The sequence below is a fragment of the Saccostrea cucullata genome, unplaced genomic scaffold (genome assembly GCF_032062105.1).
Source record: "Saccostrea cucullata isolate Sc308-1 unplaced genomic scaffold, CSIRO_AGI_Scuc_v1 ctg8164, whole genome shotgun sequence".
NCBI lineage: Eukaryota > Metazoa > Mollusca > Bivalvia > Ostreida > Ostreidae > Saccostrea > Saccostrea cuccullata.
In genome coordinates this window covers 1-22,692 of record NW_026928824.1, presented here as the reverse complement: position 1 = coordinate 22,692, position 22,692 = coordinate 1, and the positions used below count along the sequence as shown (strand labels likewise).

The window sequence follows — 22,692 nt, the reverse complement described above, 5'->3', positions numbered from 1 at the left end:
TGCCACCATAAAAGAAAAATGAGCACCATCGAAGTTAAAAATTAAGAGTTTGTAAGTCTGCCACAGATAACTTATTTTATCTATCAAAATCTTAATTATCACCAATGAAACACAAAGAAAACTAGTGTTAATTGTAACGGGGACAGTTACAGATGTTCCCCAAACGCTCCCCAACTCCTTTTTTGTGCTTAATTCCTTAAGACTTTTTTTTTAAATATGCTTCCTATCGAAGAATTTCATAAAAGAATTCTATACTACTATTATATCCTCACATTATAAGTTTCAAAGCATTTCATCAAAAAATAGAAAGTTACGGATATATCTATTATCAATGATTTTGCCTTCGTTTTAAAAGATACAGGTCAAATAATTTTAATACCTGTTGATTTTGAATGTTATTTGACATTTTTGATTTTTTTAGCGCATGTTTGAGGTAGAGCAATAATGTCTGAAAATAATCTCTTTTTAGCATTTCACACTGTTTTTGCGCGTGCTCCTGTGTAAAAATAAGCATATAAAGGTATTGGTTTTAATTCCTAAAAATTAAGAGCAATGGCCATGAAAGAAATGTTTTGAAAATTTCACACAAAGATCTAGACTTTTCGGACATAGGTCCCCCCTTAAAATCTGAACATATTTGTTGAAGGAAGAAAAAGAAAAAAAATATCGTGTACTGGGATGTAAAAAAAAAAATTGAGTCGGGCCATTTCTAGGCAGTAGGTCGGGGTCAGGGGAGAGGGCAACCAAATATTTGTATAAAAAGTGGTCTTAACAATATAAGGCTTGTACATGTTCCATCACATACTTAGTAATGCAAAATTTCTGAAGCTTTCCGAATTGGCACTATTTTGAAAAACATAGGATTTTCGGGGGGGGGGGGGGGGGGCTCTCACTCTTTCTTTTTTGCGAAGATAGACATAGCATATGCAATGGACCTTTGCAAACATTGTGCTCGCTTCTAAATTTCAAGAAACAACTCAATATATTTTATCAAACTTCGTATGTTTAATGACATCGTCGCAAACCACGGCCAAAATGTACGCTCCTCTACCATCTAGCCGTGGTTGAACGAGGAGAAAATTCTTCGTAGCTCATTAAAATATTGACCAATGCGAGTAAAGCATAGTCGGATGATGAACTTTATCGCGACCTTTCAATATCCAGTCGCAGTATAGGAAATATTTCTTGTATACTGTTGACGTCAATTGTTGATTTCGATTGCGATGGAAACAAAACTTGCCACTGATCACTGAATATGACGTCACAATAGAGAGGCGTGAATATTCAAGATACGACACTTTTTGTGATCAAGCAGCCACGGGTAGGAGAGAGCTATATAAGCGGACTCCGGACCGTGGTAGGAGAGAGCTATATAAGCGGACTCCGGACCGTGGCTTGAGACGATGATTCAATGAGTGAAAGCTTACAACTTTAGTCAAAGTAATGAGACACAAGTTTATCTTTTAACAAAGATAGGTGAGCTAGCGTCGTAGCAATTTTTAAACACAGAAAGGAAGGTCCGTGATCAAGTGATTTATTTTGCTGATTTTTAAAAAAAAAATTTAGGCTGGGGTGTGATAAAGTTATATTTTTTTGTGAAATGTATATTATAGACATATATATATATATATATATATATATATATATATATATATATATATATATATAGGTAAAGAAACGAGGGGGGGGGGGGCAGTGAAATTTTTATGTTGACCCATTGGAGTTTCCAGAGAGTTCCGACTGAGAAGATGTGAAATAGCTTGGTCCTTTGGGTCATCTTTGTTAAGAACTGTTAGGTTAAAAGCCATACACAGATATTTTTTTTTATATAAATAATGGATTTGTTCATATACATGTAGAATATAGTATAAGAGGAGTTGCGGATAAGAGATGGGTACCCCAAAGCGTAACAGACGTCCGGACGGACAGACGGACATCCGGACGTACAGACGGACGGAATTAACGATTACTATATACCCTCCCGCTTTTCAAGCGGGGGGTATAATAACTTCTATCGCCACAGAAAAGAGACCCGACGTAAACAGTCACATATGTTTAAGACATTTTTAATCTTTTTTCTAGAGTTTTAAAGAAATCAACAAATTATCAAGACTTGTTCCATGAAAAATTGAATATAATAATGGTAATGAACGCATCTATCCACAGCAGATATATGCACATGCCAACTACGTGCTCAGTGGAATGATACGAAGGTGGAAACTCGAGCTATGAACAGAACAGTTTTTCCCGATTTGCTAGAGTGGGGTTAAAATCGCGTTTTTTCATTAATCAGACGATGCGATGCAACAAATAAAAGTAGTAAGTTATATAACCTAATGATTATTACTTGGTAATTTCTTGTCTTGATGTTGTTTTGGTCGTATTTATTCTAAAATCAATGTTATTTGAACTCTGTGTGACAGAGGAATGGCGGACGAAATATAAACACATGGAAGACCCCCATATGAAAAATCAAATTGGATAGTGACAAGAAAAAAGCGAAACAAATGGTTGTAGCCATATTGTCAATGAATCAAAGTGACATCATTTTCAATGCATTTTTCATCTCGTGAATGCTGTAGCTGCGCAGTTCTAACATGATTAATTTCCTCCTAATTAAAACTAGAGGTAAGCAACAATAATGAGTTCACTAAATGATACCCCTCGCTTTCCATATGTTTATAATGGAAAGGTCCACGTTTTGCTGTGGCCGGGAAACCCAAAATATGTGTCGGATCAGAAAGTAAAATAGGAGGTGCACAATGGCAATATGTAATAAAGATTCTGTGAAAGTTTCATTAAATTTCACTCAGTTGTATAAGAGGAGTTGCGGATAAGAGATGGGTACCCCAAAGCGTAACAGACAGACGAACAGACGGACGTACAGACGGACGGACATACCGATTACAATATACCCTCCCACTTTTCAGGCGGGGGTATAACAAAATAAACTTAATTATTTACTAATTTTGGTCTCTAACAGTAGGGAATGAGTGCATTAATTAGCACTTTGAGTAACTTTGGGCTAGTTTGGTAGAGTGTTAATTAAGCGCATTCTTGGTATTTCTTATTTAACTCCAGACTTGATCCAATATCAATGGCTTGTACATCCCCCTTAAGTGAAATCAGACAATGTTTCTTTTTTTGTGGGGGAAGGGGTGAAAATTTTCAATATACCTCGACAACTGAACATGCAATATTTTACCTGTTATCCAAAAAGGTGTTTGTTTTTTAACTCCCATGTCATTTTCGTCTAATATAAAATAAATGGAGGTTATGTTCAGGAAACATGCTACGCGCAAATTTAAAGTGCTTGTTGGGTCACGTTTGTAAGTATAAGGTCGGATACACAAGGAAGTTAATCATATCGAGTAAATATAGCAAAAAATACTATTGGACTTTGTCAATTGTTTTGCTAAGGCCGCTTAGGCTTCTACGTTTCTACTCCATTCCGAATATTAAGGTTGCAATTCTTTCTTTTCTTGCATCAGTTACTAACACAAAAATGTCAGTCTCATTAAGGGATGCAAGAATACGAGGGATGATCAAAAAGTTAGCGAACTAATTGAATAAAGTTCAAAAGAGAAAAGATATGGTGTTTCAATGTTTAAATTTTTTTTCAAAGTAGTCTTTTCCGGTTTTAATACGTATCTGAAACCGTTCTGCCCATGCGCGGATCACGTAATATAGGCGGTCACGTGACATGCTCCTTAGCGTTCTTTTTCCGACTCTTATATTTCTTACCATGCAAGTTATTTTTTACAAAAATAGTCCATTTAATTTGTCAGAAATGGCCAATTCTCGGCAAAAGTATCACTGTCTTTCCTTTGAACAAAAGTCTGCAGACTGTAAACTACATTGTACAAGATTTTTTTTCAAACAGCCCTCTTAAAATTAAATCAATTTTAAAATTTGCAAAATTAGATTCACTGACTTCAGAAGGGATGTAAAATTCTCACAAAAAAAATTGTTAAAATTAAGATTATTTCAAATGAATCTACCCGGTAAGCATTTTTTTCATACACAATGAAGGATATACAGATAACAAAGTATTCAACATCAAAGTCCATTAAACAATACAAAATAGGAGCAGAGCAAACACGGACCTCCGAAACATCAGAGGTGGGATCAGGTGGGATCCTCTAACAAACACAATTTTAGCTCTAAAGTAAGTTTTAGGTCTAATTCCCAACGAAATATTTTTTCTTCTGACTCATTCATCACATTTTTAAGTCCTTTTTGTGTCAATGAAATATGGTAATGATTTTGTTTATATACCACAGCACAGTACTCATCAAATGTCCTCTTAAGGGCTGATGAACAAATACCAAAAATTATTATATGAATTTTCCCATGCAAGAAATGTTGATTGAAGTAGTATAGCAATACTAAGGGCTTTTATTTTAGACATTTTGAATCATTTGGTTATTACTAATAAATGTTTTTTTTTTATATTACTACTAAGAGATATCAAAATAAATATTCAAAGAACATGTAATCAGACGTTATTTTAAGTGTTAATCAAGTAAACAAATTATTCTAAAATTTTACTTCAATTTTACAAGCCTTGAAGTTGTACAGTAAATTATATTATATAAAAGATACAAAGCACACACAGGGTATAGTCTGTCTAATGGTGTGAACGTCACCACTTTTTGCATCATACCTCAAAATATACTTACATTAACAAATAGCTGAAAATGGGAGACATTTTACAAATGTCCATGTAAAAAGTATAATATATTCCAATACTGATTCTTTTTTGGTCATCCATTTTTATTCATGGAGTCAAAATGTTCACATATATATAATTATGTATATGTTTTTGTTTCCTTTTTATTGATATGTTGTAAATAAGATCAGTCACTGACAATAAATGTATCATACGCAATATTCCCTCACTTGTTAATCATAAATCATTTATTATAATTTAGACCTGCTGCCTATCACAGGTTTTTCCACAAACTCTTTCCAGTATGTTGGTCTTTCTAAAGCATTGGGTCCTTAAATCATTGTATTTTCAAGTTCTTGTAAATCTAAAGAAGAAAATAAAAACAAAATAGATTATGTCTCTTTTTAATATCCCACATGACTGTTGTCAAACTCGGATTTTCCCTTTTTGAGAATACATATTGACAAAATTACCTGTCCGTCAGACTTTCCGATCGGGGAGTTCAGAATAAAATCCGTAAGAGCGATGGCGTCTATCAGGGCCACAGAATCATCCTTAAGTTCATAACATAACTGTAAAATGGCCATCCGGATTATCTTAGGTGGCTCACTTCCAGCTTTATAGCCTCCTATTAAATACAGACACATCAACCTTAAGTTCATAGCAAAGCTGTAAGATGGCCTCCTAGGTGATTTTGATTTTAGGGGCCTCACTACCAGATGATAGTCTCCTGACAAATACAGGGGCGTATTAATATCAGAAAAAATCTTAAAAGATACCAATTGCTGAAGAAAACAAAAACAAAATACCTGTGAAGAAATGTCCTTGGAAGCATTTAATGCTTAATTACCTTAACATTCAAAGCTGTCGGTTAACTTTAGTCATCATTAAATCATTAATTCACAAACGAATGAATGTGAAGACAATGCATTTTTTCTGAATTTTAAGGAAATTGAACTTAAATAAGTACACACATTACTATGATAAGCCCTTTGGCAATTTATTCGGAAAATAAATTTTATCTTACAATTATAGAAATATATCTCAATTTAGATGTCTCTAATATTATATATATATATATATACAGTGATATATATATATATATATATATATATATATATATATATATATATATATATATATATATATATATATATATATATATATATATATATATATATATATATATATATATATATATATATCACTGTATATATATATATATCACTGTATATATATATATAACGTCTATGAGACCTTAAATCCTATTGACTGTAGACCAGGACAATTCTATCTGCTTCCTAAGATACACAAAGAAGGCATGCCAGGTCGCCCCATAGTCAGCGCAATTGGACACCCCACGGAGAAAATTTCTGAATTCATTGATTTACATCTCCGTCCACACGTAGAGAATTTGCCATCCTATCTCAAGGACACCACGGACTACATTAACAAGACGCCCTCTACTGGCCTCCCAGATCATACCCTCCTCGTGACTATGGACGTCACATCTTTGTACACCAATATTCCGCACGATGAGGGTATCGAAGCCTGTAGAGAAGTCTGCATGGGATAGTAGGTCCATACAAATTCCTTCTACCGAGTCTCTTGCCAAGCTCCTTGAACACGTTCTCAAGTTCAACAGCTTCATGTTTAATGGAGAACATTACCTGCAGGTTAATGGCACTGCTATGGGTACGAAAATGGCACCGTCTTATGCCAATGTCTTCATGGACAGACTGGAACGCAACTTGTTACTTCAAGCACCATTTAGGCCCCATAGCTGGTTGCGTTTTATTCACGATATAGAGATGAAGTGGGTGGAATGTTGCTAGAGCCTCGAGGCATTCATTACGTTTGCCAACACCTTTCATCAGTCGATCAAATTTACAGTAGACGTATCTAATTCGAAAAACGTATTTCTAGATACCACATCTACCCTGATTGATGGTGAAATCGAATTCAGTCTCCACACCAAACCCACGGATTCCCACCTATATCTTATGCCCACTAGCTGTCATCCCCCACACACTTTTAAGGGAGGGTCTAGCCACCAGAATTCGACGCATCTGTTCGTCCCCTGCCTTATATCAGGAGCAAAGTGGTCTTCTTATGTCTCACATATGCAAAAGAGGCTACAATGCCCGCAACGTACAAACAGCTATTGATGAGATGGCGGGACATGACAGGCAAAACCTATTACGCTACAAGGAGAAAGACAATAGCGGTAGGGTCCCTCTGGTAACCACATACCATCCCGTCCTTAAAAACCTAAGCGGTATCCTTCAAAAGAACCTACCAATTCTCCATTCAAACAAACGAATGGTAGAGGTCTTTAAGGAACCCCCATTGGCTGCATACAGACGCCCTAGGAACCTAAAGGACATGGTAGTAAGAACCAGACTGGACAACCCATTACCTAACGGGGGCTTTAAAACTTGCTCTGACAGAAGATGTCTTCTTTGTAAGCACAGCACTGACACAGACAGTTTTAACAGCCCAGCTACAGGCCGCAGCTACAAAATACTAGGAAATTTGTCCTGTCATACTGACAACTGCATTTATCTCATCAGTTGCAAAGTTTGCTCCAAACAGTATATTGGTGAAACAGGAGATCTCCGCAGGAGAGTCAATAACCACTGTTCGACCATTAGGACCAAAAAACTCAATGAACCCGTTGGGGAACATTTCAACCTTGAGGGTCACAAATGGGAGGACATGACAGTAGTGGTGATTGACCATAACCCAAGATGGACAGACGCTCAGAGAAAAAGCAAAGAAAAGTTCTGGATGCACAGATTGAAGTCATTCCGCCCCAATGGTATTAACAAACTAAATGACTTCACCAGAATGAACGTACATTGTAAACTAGACCCGATTCCTGATGATATCAAACAAGATTATTCTCTCCATTTAGTGTAAACTCTACAGTTAATTTGCGTCACCAACTCTCGAACAACCCACATAACTATGTATTGCTTACGCCTTTGTTAATTAATTATTAATTATACCGATAATTAGTCCTAAACATTTCAAATTAAAATTTATGATAGATCATAATTCATATGTTAAAATGCCCTTTCTATATTATTATTTTTCTTTGATTATTCTTTATCAAGTATAGTTACGCCATTTTGGGAGAATGAAACAATGTACGATTTACTGATTGTCGTAATTAATTAGCATAATTGATTCGTTCAATTATGTAAATCGCACTTCACCCGAGTATACCCGATAGACCGGACGCATTTCATAGCGGTCCGGATTCTTTCGTAAATAGTGTTCTTAAAAATTTCCAAATCAACATGTAACTAAGTTTGTAAATATATAGTGTTTAGTAGTTTAGTAGTAGTGCTAGTTGTTCTTTGTTTCTCTTTTTCCTTTGTTCTTATGACTTTTTAACTTTTCTTTGTCCTAAGGAAGGGACAGGTGTCCCGAAAATTTGACAATTTTTATTGTTCGTGTCGCTGGTCATTTTTAGTGCTTTATATATATATATATATATATATATATATATATATATATATATATATATATATATATATATATATATATATATATATATATATATACAAAGTTCACCATCCAATGAATGTACAGTAAAATGTCCAAGTATGAGGGAATTATTGCAAAATATATTAAAGCATTATTATGTCTGTATCTCACTATGATTCATATTATAAGTCCCACTAAGACTATAGTCATCCATGCTGTAGAGTGTCATTGTAGAATCCACGTGTTTGAAAATATTCTAAATAAAATCGTCATGTATTTTTGGAAACCACAATTCAGAGCAGGAAATAACATTTAGTGTGAACTATAGTTTGTGCTCAAACAGCATTTGGCATAAATGAAGAGATATCGAAAAGAAATAGATGATTGAATTTTCAGTGTAAAAATGGAGATATGTATTTTTGTAATTGCCTGGTTTGTACAGATTTCTTTAATATATAAGTATGCAATGTTCGAACTGTAGATTGTATTATTATCTAAAAGTTTGTTTGTTGATTTTCTTTAATGTGTTTCAGGTGAAAAGTCGTCATAATCATTAATAGGCTTTTAACCAAATATTAAACTATAATTTAAAGGACTACAACAACCTTATTATTGGGACATACCGGTAACTGAAGAAATATTTTTTAGATCTTGCTGAGATTATGCAAAACACACAAAAGTATTTTAATGTGTTTCGATAATATACAATTATTGCTGTTTTTAAGTCAATAAGAAGATTTAGCTACCTGAGGAGTACAATATTCACCGAGCTCGGAGGTCGAAGTGAATATTGTACCTAGAAGGTGGCTAAAATGTAATTGATTCAATGATTAAAATGATACAACTCATTACATAGTGGCATTTGTTGAAATCTTAACCAATTACAAAAGGAGAAGCAGAGTTACAATGTAAATCAACCTCACCTATGGAATTAATGTGAAATGTTTATAAATTATTTTAGTTGCCATGAAAGAAAAAATAATTTTAGGTTCTTTCATATGATGGAATTTGAAAGGAAGTAGGATTTTCAGTGAGAACTGACAGTTAAAAAAAGTAAAGAATGTTTGTTTAGACAAAAGTATCGGACAGAGGGAGGGGGGTCCCGGCTCCCCCACTTACAACCCCACCCCAAATTATATATTCGCCTAATGTTTTGTTTACATGAGTAAAAGTAGATAGCAGGTTAAATAGCTTTCTAAACCTTTTGTATCAATATGGAATTTCCTGATCTATTTTTAAATCAATTTAGAGTAAATAAATCCTTATATTCACCGGCAGGTAAATATAACGTGGTATTTTTTCTACATAGTTAAAACATTTTTTAAAGTGAACACGCTTAATTAAATGGATACAGCGAAGTAATTTTTATTCCCCTCGACTTTAAATGAAAATTGTTTACTTAGCATAGTTTACGAATAATGTTTTAACAAAGAAAAATCACCTGTCCCTAGAACTTTTAAGCATCATTTCCCATGTTTACTGTAAACAGTTGAGCATTAAAAAAAACCTAATTCCTACAACTAAAATCTTATTTGTTGGTTTTCTTAGCTATTTATTAGGGTTCGCACTCTCAATAGATACGACATGGATTAAGTCCTTCAAAATCTGTGCAAACAACGATCAGCGAATGTCGACTGAGGATGACGTTGTAGAGAATAATACATGGCTGGGAAAAGCCAAATTTGACCTGACATGGGGTAATAATTTAAAAAGTAAAATAGAAATGATATCTCTAGTTACGATTTGATTTTATCCATTTGCCTATTTGGTTTTGAATTTAACGTTTATTGCTTTTATTTTTTTATATAAAGAATATAGAGAAAATGTTTCTTATTGATAACCTCTTTTACAAATAAAAAAATTGCAAACAAGGCATGCATTAGTATGATAATGAAAAATAAGTAAACTTTCAAATCTTTGTTCTATTGTCAAAGAACGAGTGCACTTATGGGCCCCGGTAAAATGTGAAAAAATAAACAATCAAATTAAGCAAAGATTTTCATCTCAAATCATTAATTGATATCTAAACCATACGATTCAACAAATTTTACCGCTGAAATCCACGAATATACAAAGAACAAAACTATACAATGTGTTGTGTGGTAGGGGTCAGCCGACATTTGCGATTTTCTATAGTAAATCGAGAACGGTCATTCATTTCAAAGCCTTTGTTAACTATGAGCCTAACGTTGTGCAAACTTGTGCGAATGACAAAAGACGCATATTACATTTATAAAACTTATGTGAAAGTATGAAATTTGCACACGACGCGGATTAGGCTCGTACTTAAAATATTAAAAATGTATGAAAAGTACATGTACACTGTTTTTCCTATAGCAAGTGAGAGCTATTTACCTGTATGACCCATGGTGAACCCACGTGTGGAATAAATTATTTAAAATACTGATAGTCACGTGAGTTCTACCCAGGTAAACATTCCTCAAAAGTGCTCACTGTAAAACATAGGCAGGTTTTTTTCAGTAAGTCAAAGTCGTGCCGCTTAGAGATGTTTGTATGTATTTGTTTTTAAGAACATGGGAGGGTAATGAGACCTAAGTGTCGTTCATAAAGTGTCAAACATTTTTAACCTTCATGCAAGACAATGAAACAGGTATTGAAAGCCACCAATAACACTCCTTTTTAATTTCAAATTCAATGAAACTAATATTGTAATTTTTCAAATGCAAGAGTGCCAATTATTTTAGATACAGGCAACTACACAACTTCATTCCATATTTCTAAAAACAGGTTTGGAGCAAGAAATATCATTCCGCAAACGCGCCCGCCTATGATCCACCATCAGATTGTTCAAGTATCGATTTAAATATCTATTGTCTGTATATTCTGAAGTAAAATGGCACATAAAAAGGGCCCATTAAGTATCGCTTAAGTGCACTTGTCCTTTTAATTATAAACGGAGTAGAATATGTGTGAAACTTTATGTTTTATTCATGTATATTTTGAAGGTGTCCTAACTTTGCAACTTCTAAGAATAGAGGAAAATCAAACATGTTCACTGACAGGTAAAACAAAATTATACACAAACAACACCTTTTCCCCAAATGAATGGCGTAATAAGAACATTGTATAATTACATTTTTTGTAAGACTGTGGTATCCATCAAAAACATTGCCAGTTTTGTGAGAGTTCTGTAAAGCTGAATGAGGTTAGTTCATCTTTTGAGGAATTGAAGACTAAACTTACGTCAGAACAAAAATATATCATTGAAGGAAGCTGGTCAAGCGATGTAGAAGGTACATACTAAACTATAATTATCATGCATGAATTTTATTCATTTTATTTTCATATATGTACGAATATTTTTAATAATTACGAAATATATATCTTAATTCTTTTCAGAAATCCCTGTGCCAACTACGTGCTTAGTGTCTAGAGGAGCTTCAAATACAGAATTTGTTTCTTGTAATAAGTTATTCGATGATGGATGTGAAAAATCTGGTATGAATATATTTTAATTACTTTGCTTGACAGACTTTCAAAATGTGCAAACTGCTATTGTCCACTTGTAAGTTAAAACTTGAATTATCTTTTCCGTATTGTTTTCAGATGGCGAGTTCAATGTCATTATTTACCTTGAGGAAAATCATAAAGAAGGTACTACTACATATACATCTGTTGTATCCGCTTCTGAGACCATAAGAGATGAAAACGGTACACAAATACTCAATTAGTTTATTTGAAATCCTATTTTCTTGCAGTGTGTACTGTTTCAGCATTATCACTGTTCGTTATCGTCGCACATCGTCATTTTCTTAAAAACTTAGCATCGATGTAAAATGTTAAACAGAGGTTAAGGGAAAGAATGCATGTTCCTTAATCTGACTGAAGATTACTATAGTATCCTTGTTTAAAACATATTTACAACTTCAATATCTTCCAAATAGTATTCAGTCTGATATTAGAACAAATAATACATGGTTTTTGAAATGTCAGAATTTATTCTATGAAATTAGAAAGATGACAAAGATGAAAATGCAAAAAGGGAATGATGCCGTAAAAATCAAACGATTCTTTTTATACTGACTTTGACTACTATAGATGTGGTCTATCGGATCTTTACACTGGGCTCATGGAGTGTGTGACTAGTCTAAAAAGCAATAGTTTGGTCCGGTTCACTGCTCTGTATATTGATGATAGATTTTTAAGAAAAAAAAAAACACATGAAGAGAAATGATGGATGACATTGTTAAATACAACATTATTTCTCTGTAGCACATTTTTTGAAATGAAAGGAAAAAGCAGTATGCCAACCTATAGAAAAACACCGCGATACAGAGCTCAAGAAAATTTTGGTGTTGTATCACCGCCACCACAAACAGGCAAGAAAATTTCATAACACTTGAACTTCACACAACGGAAAGCCTTTTGAAGGAAACTGTTATCAGGATTACTATGGAGAGACGTTTTCAATACATCCGGGAACAATAGCAATGAAGCACGAATGCAGAAAGCACGAATATGGTATCTCTCTCGAAAAGGAAAATAATCAGTCTAAATGAGTGTGGGTTCACTTCAGAATTACAGGGAGAAGAATTTAAAAATTTTATTTATAAATGACATATATGGAGATAACAAATACTAGTAGTATTCAAAGTCAAAAATCCATAACACAATACAAAATAGGAGCAGAGCAACCAGGAACCTCCAAAACATCAGAGGTGGGATCAGGTGCCATTGAGGAGTGAGCATCCCCTGCTGACCTGACAGGGCCGCCTTGTGATTCTTGTTATTATCGGGAAATAGCGGAAAAATCCGTCGTCAATTCAGAATGTAAATAATGGACTAATAATTACTCATTGGTGTCTTTCATCGATACAGTTGATTATATGTTGATAATATATATTATCTTTTGTCTTTCGATTTAAAAAAAACAGATAGTGCAGATTTGATTAATTAAAAAAATATACACTTTTAAGAAACACAAATCTCTGTTAACATTTTAAAAATCGGGTGTATTAGTCATTTATGTCCAAAATAACGATGTATCTAAGGTATCTTTCATTGAAAATGAATCAGACTAAATCTTATGGTCAAAATTTTATTGAAATTTATTGGGAATGTGTGAACATGTTGTATTTTGAAATGTTAGGAGTTGTATGACAAAGAAACAAGAGCAATGTATGGAGTAATTAGTAAATGTAGAAGACACATTTTATCTATGAAATGTAAGCTTGACCTCTTCGATAAAGTTGTTAAACCAATTTATTACACGGTTGTGAAATATGGGATTTAGTAATTCCTTGCTAATTGAAAAAGTACTCTTTTGATTTTGCAAACATATTTTAATGTGAAATCTTTACCCCTAATTTAATGGTATATTTTGAACTGGCCATGGGAAGATATCCATTGTTAATGAATATTAAGGTTAGAATGATTTCTTTTTAGCCAAAGGTGATTGCATCAAACAGTTCAAAGGTATTTTCAAAGCTTCTGACCCTAAATATGAACCAAAACGACACACCATGGTGTAAATTTGTACAAAAATATTAATGAATGTGGTTTGTCATATATATGGAAATGTATTACGGTTAATGTCAAATGGTTTAAAATAAACTTAATAAAGTATATCATACTCTTAAAGATCAATTTCTGGATACTCCATACTGTTTCGCACCCAGAAATTCAGCAATTCTTGTAAGCGCTGCGTGTCATTCGTATGAGACCGTGATTCATATGTCTTGGATAATTAAGTATGTATCAAGCATTAGATGAGGTCCATAGCATACTAATTTTGCTGGACAGATTCCACGATACTAGAGAAGTTGTCTCTCTAAATTGCTAACCAATAAAAGATCAACTGGAAAAAAGTAAAACAGAATAAAAACAACTTGTTTAAAAACTTTGATCACTGAAATGTTATCAGCAATAAAAGTATAGGTATTATCCAGAATTATTACTTTGTAAAAAAAAAAAAAAGTATATTTTCAGTGACATCAAATTCTTAATTTGCCAAACTGAAAAAAATTCTTTTTTCAGAAAAATCCTATTGTTTTCTTCCAAACCTCGGAAACATATTCACGCTTGTTGGATTTTTTATCGTCTTTATAATAATCAACGTATTATGCGTTTCGTGGTGAGTTTGCAATATTTATTTGTATATATAAATCATGAATGTTGCATCATCTTTACAATCAATTAAAAATGGATTTTTTTTATTTTTGTAGTTGTATTAACTTTCAAGTAAAAAGGAAACTCCGATCCCTTTGCATTCAACAAATAAATGACAGTCCTTGTAAACCCATTTCAGAAGCAATCACACGCATGTACAAAAGTATCAACGCATTAAAAGAGGAACAAAACGATACATACGATTTGACAGCAAGTTTAAGAAATAAATCAAATTTTGCCATTACCAGCGGGATGGATGACAAAAATAACTACGACACAGGGTTTTTCAGACTACAGATACAGAGTGGTGACTACGACATGGCGTGGTCCAATGCCTTATCATCTCCTACTTCCCCTGACGCCGAATACGACCACATACAAAACGTTGGCGCGGTCCTGATGACATGTTTACCAGAAGAAGATGTATACAGCAAACAGAGATCTCTTATTCAAGACATTACTAGTGACCTCAATGAAATATGTAATGAGGAAAATGAGAACCCGAAAGAGTTGGTCAGTGAAAAGACAACAGCATCAATGAATCATGATGAATTCTTCGAAGTCGAAGAAAAGATTTCAAGGTCACACGATGTGGGTAAATTTCAAGAAAGTGATAAAAAGGACTTTGTTGGAAATGCTGAACCTGACAAAGGAAGACAGCAAAAGCAAAACATCGTTTACGAGGAAAACAGCAAAATACACCAAAAAGAACCCTGTCTGAGTAATGAAGCGGTTGTCGAGGACAGAAAAAAGACGGCAGACAAAGATGTAGGCAAATGCTTAGATATGGGAATAAAAGAACAAGGCACTCAAAGAGGGAAGGGAGATTTGAAGAAATCAAAGGTTCACATAGAAAGTAAATCTGGTAACAATCCTCCTTCATCACAAAGAACAGGAAAAGTGGTGGACAAAGCAACGTCACTTCTAGTGACAAATATGAACAGAGTGCTGTCTGAAACAAAACTGTAAATAGGAAGTGGTGAGGGGACTCTTTGGATGCATCTATCACACTGTAACAAAAACATAATTTAAATTTAATCATAAAAATAAAATTTCATAAACTAACGATTTTGGCCTTTGTTGTTTAAAACCCCTGTCACACCGGGGCTGCGTCCTCATGGCGACTGCACGGCGTCCTCAAAAAATGCAAAACGCCGAGGTGATCGCAGTAGAGTCTCCTACAGCGCCGTGACAACGCACTGAGCGCCGTAGGGTCTCCTAGAACGCCAGGGGACGGCGATCACTTTGGGCATGCACAAAGTACGCGCCGTGTGATCGCGGTCTGATAAGAAAGCAGTAGAAACGTAGATGATCACCGTAGCAGCGCCGTGAGATCTCCAACAACGTACTGGGAGCTCCGTACGAACGCCATGAAAACGCTTATGATCGCAGCACGAACGCAGTGATAGTAGACTTACGGAGATGTCACGGAGTGCTTGGAGATGTCACTGCGTTTCTATCGCGTTTTCACGGCGCTTCTAATGAAATATATCGTCTTGTGATTTTTTCGACTGCGATTACACGGCGACAGAACGGAGTTGTCACTGCGATCGTTGCGCTCCCATGGCGTTTTATACAGCGTCCGTTGGCGATCACAATGCGCTTTCACGGCGTTGTTAGAGCGTTGTCAGCCAGCTCACAAAACAAGAGCAATGGGATCATATTTCATCAATAATTCCAACGTATTTGTTGCACGAGGAGCATTGACCGGTAAGTGAAAAAAAAGGAAGAGAAAACTACACGAGAACTTGTTCTGTTGTTTCACTTAAATTTTGTAGAAAACTTTTCAGTGTGTTTCTTTTTTTACATTCATAATAAAATCAAAGAAATCTAACAACACATCTGAACCGATAAAATTGTAAAAGGAGTTTAATCATAAAACTATTAATAATTTAGTACTAAATTATTTAAATAGGACATTTTTAATTATTAAGAATATTTCTTGGCATGATTAGAAGTCTTTTCATCGTGTAACTTGAATCTTTAAATAGAAATGTTTTTCGTTCCTTCTGAATATATATCAATGAGTATAGAATGCATTGTGAACGTATTTTGAACGCAGCCAGCGCATTGAGAACGCCGTGAACACGAGGTGAAAACTCCTAACGCGCCGTGAAAACTCCGCAGAAGCGCAGTCAATCGTCGAGAGCTCTTCGTGGGAACGCAGTAGAACGCCGTGAGATCGCCGTAGAATCGCGTCCGTCGCCTTAGGGACGCTGTGACATCTTCATATTGTGAAAATTTTACAGGAATTTGCGATTTTCCTGCGAATCCACGGCGATTTTAAAAATTTATCAACGCCGTAATGATTCCGTTTGAACGCAGCTTGGTGTGACAGGGCCTTAACATATAGACCTCCAGGTTCATCTTCATATTCTTGGGAGCGGTATATCTTATCTTTGTTTAAGATCTTCCAAGATTTTCCTTCTATATCATCCTTTTCTTCTTTACCTACACACCTACTCCGTGAAGAGTAATGTTTATGCATGCATAATTTTTTGATACATGTATTTGAATATGATTATCATAATCTATACAAAAAAAAAAAATTTATATGTGCTCTGTGGCAACGCACTTTGAAAAAATTACGCACTTTGAAAATTTTTTTCAAATTGCGTTAAAATTGGGACAAAATCAACGCACTTTGAAAATTTTTTTCAAAGTGCGTTAAATTTAATTGGAACCAATTCAACGCACTTTGAAAAAAAAAATTTCAAAGTGCGTTAAGAGTCTACATCAATATATTTTACCATGGAGACATTTAACGCATTTTGGAAAAAAAATCATATTTTAGTAATGGAAAGATTTTATTTGTTATTTATCTTTAAAAAAACTTGTGAATTGATTTACTCCCGCCGAAAAGAGAAGAATACGGGCATAAGATCCCTCAGTCCAAATCTTTATCTTTCCAATACATAGGTTTCGGTAACAAACGGGGGAGGGGAGTAATAAACACAAAAAGGGTAAGCTGCATTTTCAATGCTTATACGATATATATATCTTTCCAAAATAAGTGGTGGGCTTAGCCCCCCCGCCTCCCCTGGCCCTTCGCCCGGTCTCGATGTCTATGCTATACTCAAAACATTTATACATGTATAATTATGTATTTACCTAACTGGTATGACGTTGAAAACTTTCAATATTAAATGAGTTAAGAGCCATTCTCTGTAATGATTTGAAATTTTATATAGGAGCTGTGGCACGCATAGTCTCAGAATTTCTCCAAACTCTCTATGATAAAAGTCATTGATACCCTAAACTGAAATCAGGCAAAAATTGGTTGCTATGTTTTATAGTTACCATGGTAACATGTCTTTAAATTCGAAAAATTGCATTTTGCAAAGTGGCTGAAAATATCAATTTTTCAAACTTTTCCGGCTGTTGCCATAGCAACCGAGACACATAGCAACTAAATTTTGTTTGATATTTGTTTCTGGTGTCAAGTACTAAGCATGGGTGAAGTTTCATCAAAATCGGTGACCATGCGTGGCAACGAAGTTTAAGTGGTTACAGAGAATAGCTATTAATTAAAACAAATGAGAGCTAGAAATTTTCATGTACAGTAAAACGTATGAGAGAGAAAGAATTTTCATAGTTTTGAACAATCAAGTTGCCCCCTTTTTGTTATGATAAATGCTAAGTTGCTTAAAGCTGTCCACTGTTAGTGTCCCCTTTACACATTTACATCTACTTACATGTATCAAAACCTAGAATTTAAAAAAAAGAAGCGAATTAATGATCTTAAACAATTGTCACTCTTTTTTTCAAGACTGTTATCCCTTTCATTTTATCAAAACCTCAAATATTTAAAACGTCAATATCTCAGGTCCTGAAGTGACTTTATCATAAAAAAAGTTATCCAACCATGATCTATTATTTTTCATACCGATTATTTGTTAGAATATTGATTAATCTTCACATTTTTTTTCAAAGTGCGTTAATATGGTCGATATCAACGCACTTCGAAAAAAAATTAATTTTTTCAAAGTGCGTTAGCTTGGTCCCAAATTTAACGCACTTTGAAATTTTTTTTCAAAGTACGTAATTTTTCAAAGTGCGTTGTAACAGTGCACATACATTTTTTTCAAATTCTTACGCTTATTAAAAGATTTTTTTTTCTCTTTTTTAGGTTCAACAGGCCCACGAGGGAGTCTGATTCTACCTTTGGTTTTCTTTATAATTTTTTAGTGCTTCCATGAAGACAAAAATTACTATTGGAAAGTAAAATGAAACTTCACTAAGATTTTATCAAACACTGTGAATAAGATGTTTCAGTTATTTATTTTCAAAATTTCATTTAATCATTAAAAGAAAGGTTTCATTTTGAATTTATGTGACTCATATGTATAATTTTAGAAAAGGTGTACATAGAAAAGAAAATGAAAATGCCTATATATGAAGTTATCAATTTCATTTCAACATGATCATTATGCACCATTAATATTATGCATCTAAATACCATCTATGTCCTTTGTGCTTAAACTTCACACCATTGATATAATTTATTTTTTACTCATGTTACATTCATATTATTGCATAAATGTTCAGTTTACTAACCTTAAACACAATACTTTTTTTCGTCAACTTGTGTGTTAAGTCATCATATTTAACAGTTTATACAATGTTTTTATCAGTTTACATATTTTTAAAATTTTAAGTTCGTCGGACGGGACGATAAATGGTGCCCCGTGTCAAGGATGACCACCCCTTGCACGTAAAAGATTCGAAAAATAGTAGGCTCACTGGGAGCCGCCAGACTGCCCAGAGTCAAAGACCGAAACTGATAGTCATCCGAAACATGGTTGAAAAATTGCCGTCTCGGCGTTAAACATTGTACAATCAATCAATTCATCTAGTCATATTTTATTAACTCAAATTTAATTTCCTCCATACCATATAAAAAAATTACAAGGATTTTCAATTTGTATCCATGTAAAAAGCAATCCGGAAATTCATTTTATATATATATATATATATATATTTATATATATATATATATATATATATATATATATATATATATATATATTAGGGATGTCAACGAGTACCCGGTTAACCGGGTACTCGATCGAACGTCCGAGTATCGAATACTAAAATCGGTACTCGGTTACTCGGATGTATATTTTTTTATATTTCTAGGCTTATTTATTAATGCATTAAAATATCGGTTTTAAAACGTAAAATGTTCATTGCACTTGTACATGCAGTAATTAGGGTTTCCTACTCAAATAAATGACCGTTTTCGCCTGTGGCAGTGTTTATACAGTAATTACCGTGACCAAGCACCTGCTACCTACCTGGCTTTTCTCACATTCGGTTGTCTTCTACCCTTATGTTTTTGTTTGCCTTAATTACTTGTTTTCATTGAACATCGTTTAAGGTCTTTTATGTTTAAATAAATTAGATAATTTTATCAATTCTATAAGAAGCCGTAAATTCTCGAGGAAAGAGACAGACGATATTGCACGTGCGATTGTTGAATGGATGCTTTTGATTACATGCCAATTAATACGTCAAATTGTTGAAAGCAAAGGCTTTAAAAAAATTATGTCCATCGTTGCACCAAACTTCAACATACCGTCTCGTAATTCTATGAAATCTAGGATTGACAAGTGTACGAAGATCGTAAATCCGCTCTGTTAGGGGCCTAGGAGAACTTGATCAAGTTGATACTGTACACGTAGTTCTGACGACTGATCACTTTGACGTCAAACGCACCAAAGAGTTAAATAACAATTACGGAACAGATTTAAAAAAAAAAACAAAAAACACCGTGAACCATTTATGATTTCATTTCTCGTATTTATCTAATAAATAAATTGAGCTTTAAAAAGAATAAGTTTAACTTTCGTCGGGCACAAAGTGGTCATAATTGTTACAACAGAAACACTTTACGGGTAAACCTCCCATCAGACCATGTGGTTTTATTTCTACAAGAGTTTACACTGTTTTACAGTTATCAATTAACTTGTTCATATTTATTTAGACTCTTACCGAGTACCCGGGTACTCGATCGGAAAAACGTCCGAGTAACCGAGTATTAAAAATTGACCGATTTGACATCCCTAATATATATATATATATATATATATATATATAACAATATATATATATATATATATATATATATATATATATATATATATATATATATATATATATATATATATATATATATATATATATATATATATATGTGTGTGTGTGTGTGTGTGTGTGTGTGTGTGAGGGAGGGTGTGTGTGTGTGTGTGTGTGTGAGGGTGTGTGTGTGTGTGTGAAGATAAAGTCAACAAATACTTGTAAATTATCTTTTTTTTATGTAGGACGGCTTTAAATTCTTCTTTCTCGTTGAAATTGACAGTTTAATCAAAGCACACAACCATTAAGTGACTCAAAGTAACATTTGCTTTGCTAGAATCTCTCTTTCAATACTTTCTTTTATCGACATATATTAACAACATTTTTTTCTAAATTTGGCTGACTGATTTTTGTAGATTTCAGTGCTACAATTTGCAAATAAATATGAATGGTTTCAAAGGCGTAGTGTAGACTGCCATTTCTATTTGACATGTAACAACAGATTTATTTTTTTTTTTTGAACATTTTATTTATTTCTTATCAAAAAGATCTATTACTGCTTGTATCAGAGTATTGTTACCTTCTTCATTTCTTAATTCGTTTCTGCACTTATAATGTGAAAATGTTCAAAGTTTCCTCTTCGAGTTCAAAGTGTTTTCTCCTCAAACTACTCACTTTTACATTGAGAAGCAGATCAATACATTAATTCCTTTATTTATAAATCTGGTCTGCATTTTCATAACTTACAGGCCAGATTTATAAATAAAGACATGCGTTATAGGCCTTAAATGAACTCTAGCTGATTATCTAAGAGATTTGTCATGACCCTGTGATTCTATTTTTGTGAACTTTAATCTAGTGAGTTCTAAAGCACCTGATGTACATGTGCAATGTTCGAATCACTTTACTTCAGAGTAATACGAAAGCAATTGTATACGAGATTCAGGATGTCACAAGGAGTACAGTTACATAATTATGTATTTCATACTCAAGTGGTACTTTTGTAATTGCATAGATTGTATTACATAGTTATCGGTGTATCAAACATTCTATTATTAGTATAGATTCTATTTTTGAACTGATTTTTATGGTTATTTTTAACTAAATGGTCCATCGTGTAGCTATTTATGAATTATTGACCAACTCAAATGTTCTGTACTTAACAACCATTACATTTTGACCCAAAATTGATAATGCCGACGTAAATTTTACAGAATTTTATTTTCAAATGTATAACCTAAAGGAAAGCAAATTTTTTATATATATTCCACCTTAATTTTGACAAATTTTATGGTTTTTACATCACACTGACAGGGAGATCACGTTGTCATTGTTGTTTACTACTGTGTAAATATGTTAGTTGTCGATCCCCAGTCTTTTGATATGTACTTATACATGATTTAATACTCATTTATTTAAAAATAGAAATTATTTTTCTTAAAATGTAAGGCAGTCCCACTATCCGTATCATATAATTTGCCAATAAGTCTAACTGTGTTTGTCTGGGATCTCCATTACAGACCTGTTTACCCAAATCGTTGTCTCTCAGTATTTTTGATTAGATCTGTCCATGAGATTTAGCATTTGCCATGAAGAGTTTATTTTCCATCGATTTTACATATATTAATTTAAAAAAATGCTTATTGTTTTCTAAAACATGGTTTGATAACAGGGTCTTGGTCATTATATACCACAAGCTTTTGGCAAACCAACAAATCTCTTTGGCTGAAAACTCTTCTAGCGATTAAAAACGTGAAACTAAGACAGATCTTAACTATATCTAACTACATAATTCTTAACAAATGTATTTCTGATTTCCATATTTTCATAATAGCAAAACGTGAGACGTATTTTGGACTAAAATTCCGTACAAAATACTGCAAAATTGTAAGAGTAAACAGGTCTGCTGTTAGCAATTTAAATCATTTGTAGTATGTTTGTTAGATTCATCATCAATAAATAACTGTATTGATTTCGTCAAAGCTGATTTTAAGGAATAACAAGCAAATTCAAAGAATTGTGGTCCCTAAATTTTGGTGTTTTTGTAGATAAGATGTGACAGTCATTTTTTAAGGCATATTGAGTCAAATATGATTTTAATTGTTCTTCCTTTAAATATGGCTGACCAAGCGGGTTTAAACTGACGTATTAAATCATCAGAACAATTGTCTACAATAAACTTCATGATTTTTTTCTTCAACAGACTCCCTAAAATTACATTTCAAATGAAAAAAAAATGGGTTCATTTACTTCAAAAGAGATAGTATCTCTACCTTTAAAAAATAAATACTGGGTAAAATAGATTTTCTGAAAATAAT

General features: G+C 33.5%; 1 protein-coding gene across 3 annotated transcripts; it reads left to right on the top strand.

The window, feature by feature from the left end:
* The first annotated feature begins 8,468 nt into the window (after positions 1-8,468).
* On the top strand, positions 8,469-18,624 carry LOC134278834 (uncharacterized). 3 transcript variants are annotated; one of them, XM_062761139.1, is made up of 7 exons: positions 8,469-8,599; positions 9,716-9,864; positions 11,134-11,190; positions 11,275-11,421; positions 11,528-11,626; positions 11,735-11,782; positions 18,426-18,624. In XM_062761139.1, the coding sequence occupies exons 1-7, from the start codon at positions 8,571-8,573 to the stop codon at positions 18,482-18,484; spliced, it is 588 nt and encodes a 195-aa protein (XP_062617123.1). In that variant the 5' UTR covers positions 8,469-8,570; the 3' UTR covers positions 18,485-18,624. The 3 variants fall into 3 exon arrangements, with proteins under 3 accessions (XP_062617123.1, XP_062617122.1, XP_062617121.1); XM_062761138.1 differs by having other exon boundaries at positions 11,735-11,839; XM_062761137.1 differs by lacking the exons at positions 8,469-8,599; positions 9,716-9,864; positions 11,134-11,190; ... (1 more) ...; positions 11,528-11,626; positions 11,735-11,782 and adding exons at positions 13,925-14,261; positions 14,353-15,275.
* The last annotated feature ends 4,068 nt before the right edge of the window (positions 18,625-22,692 follow it).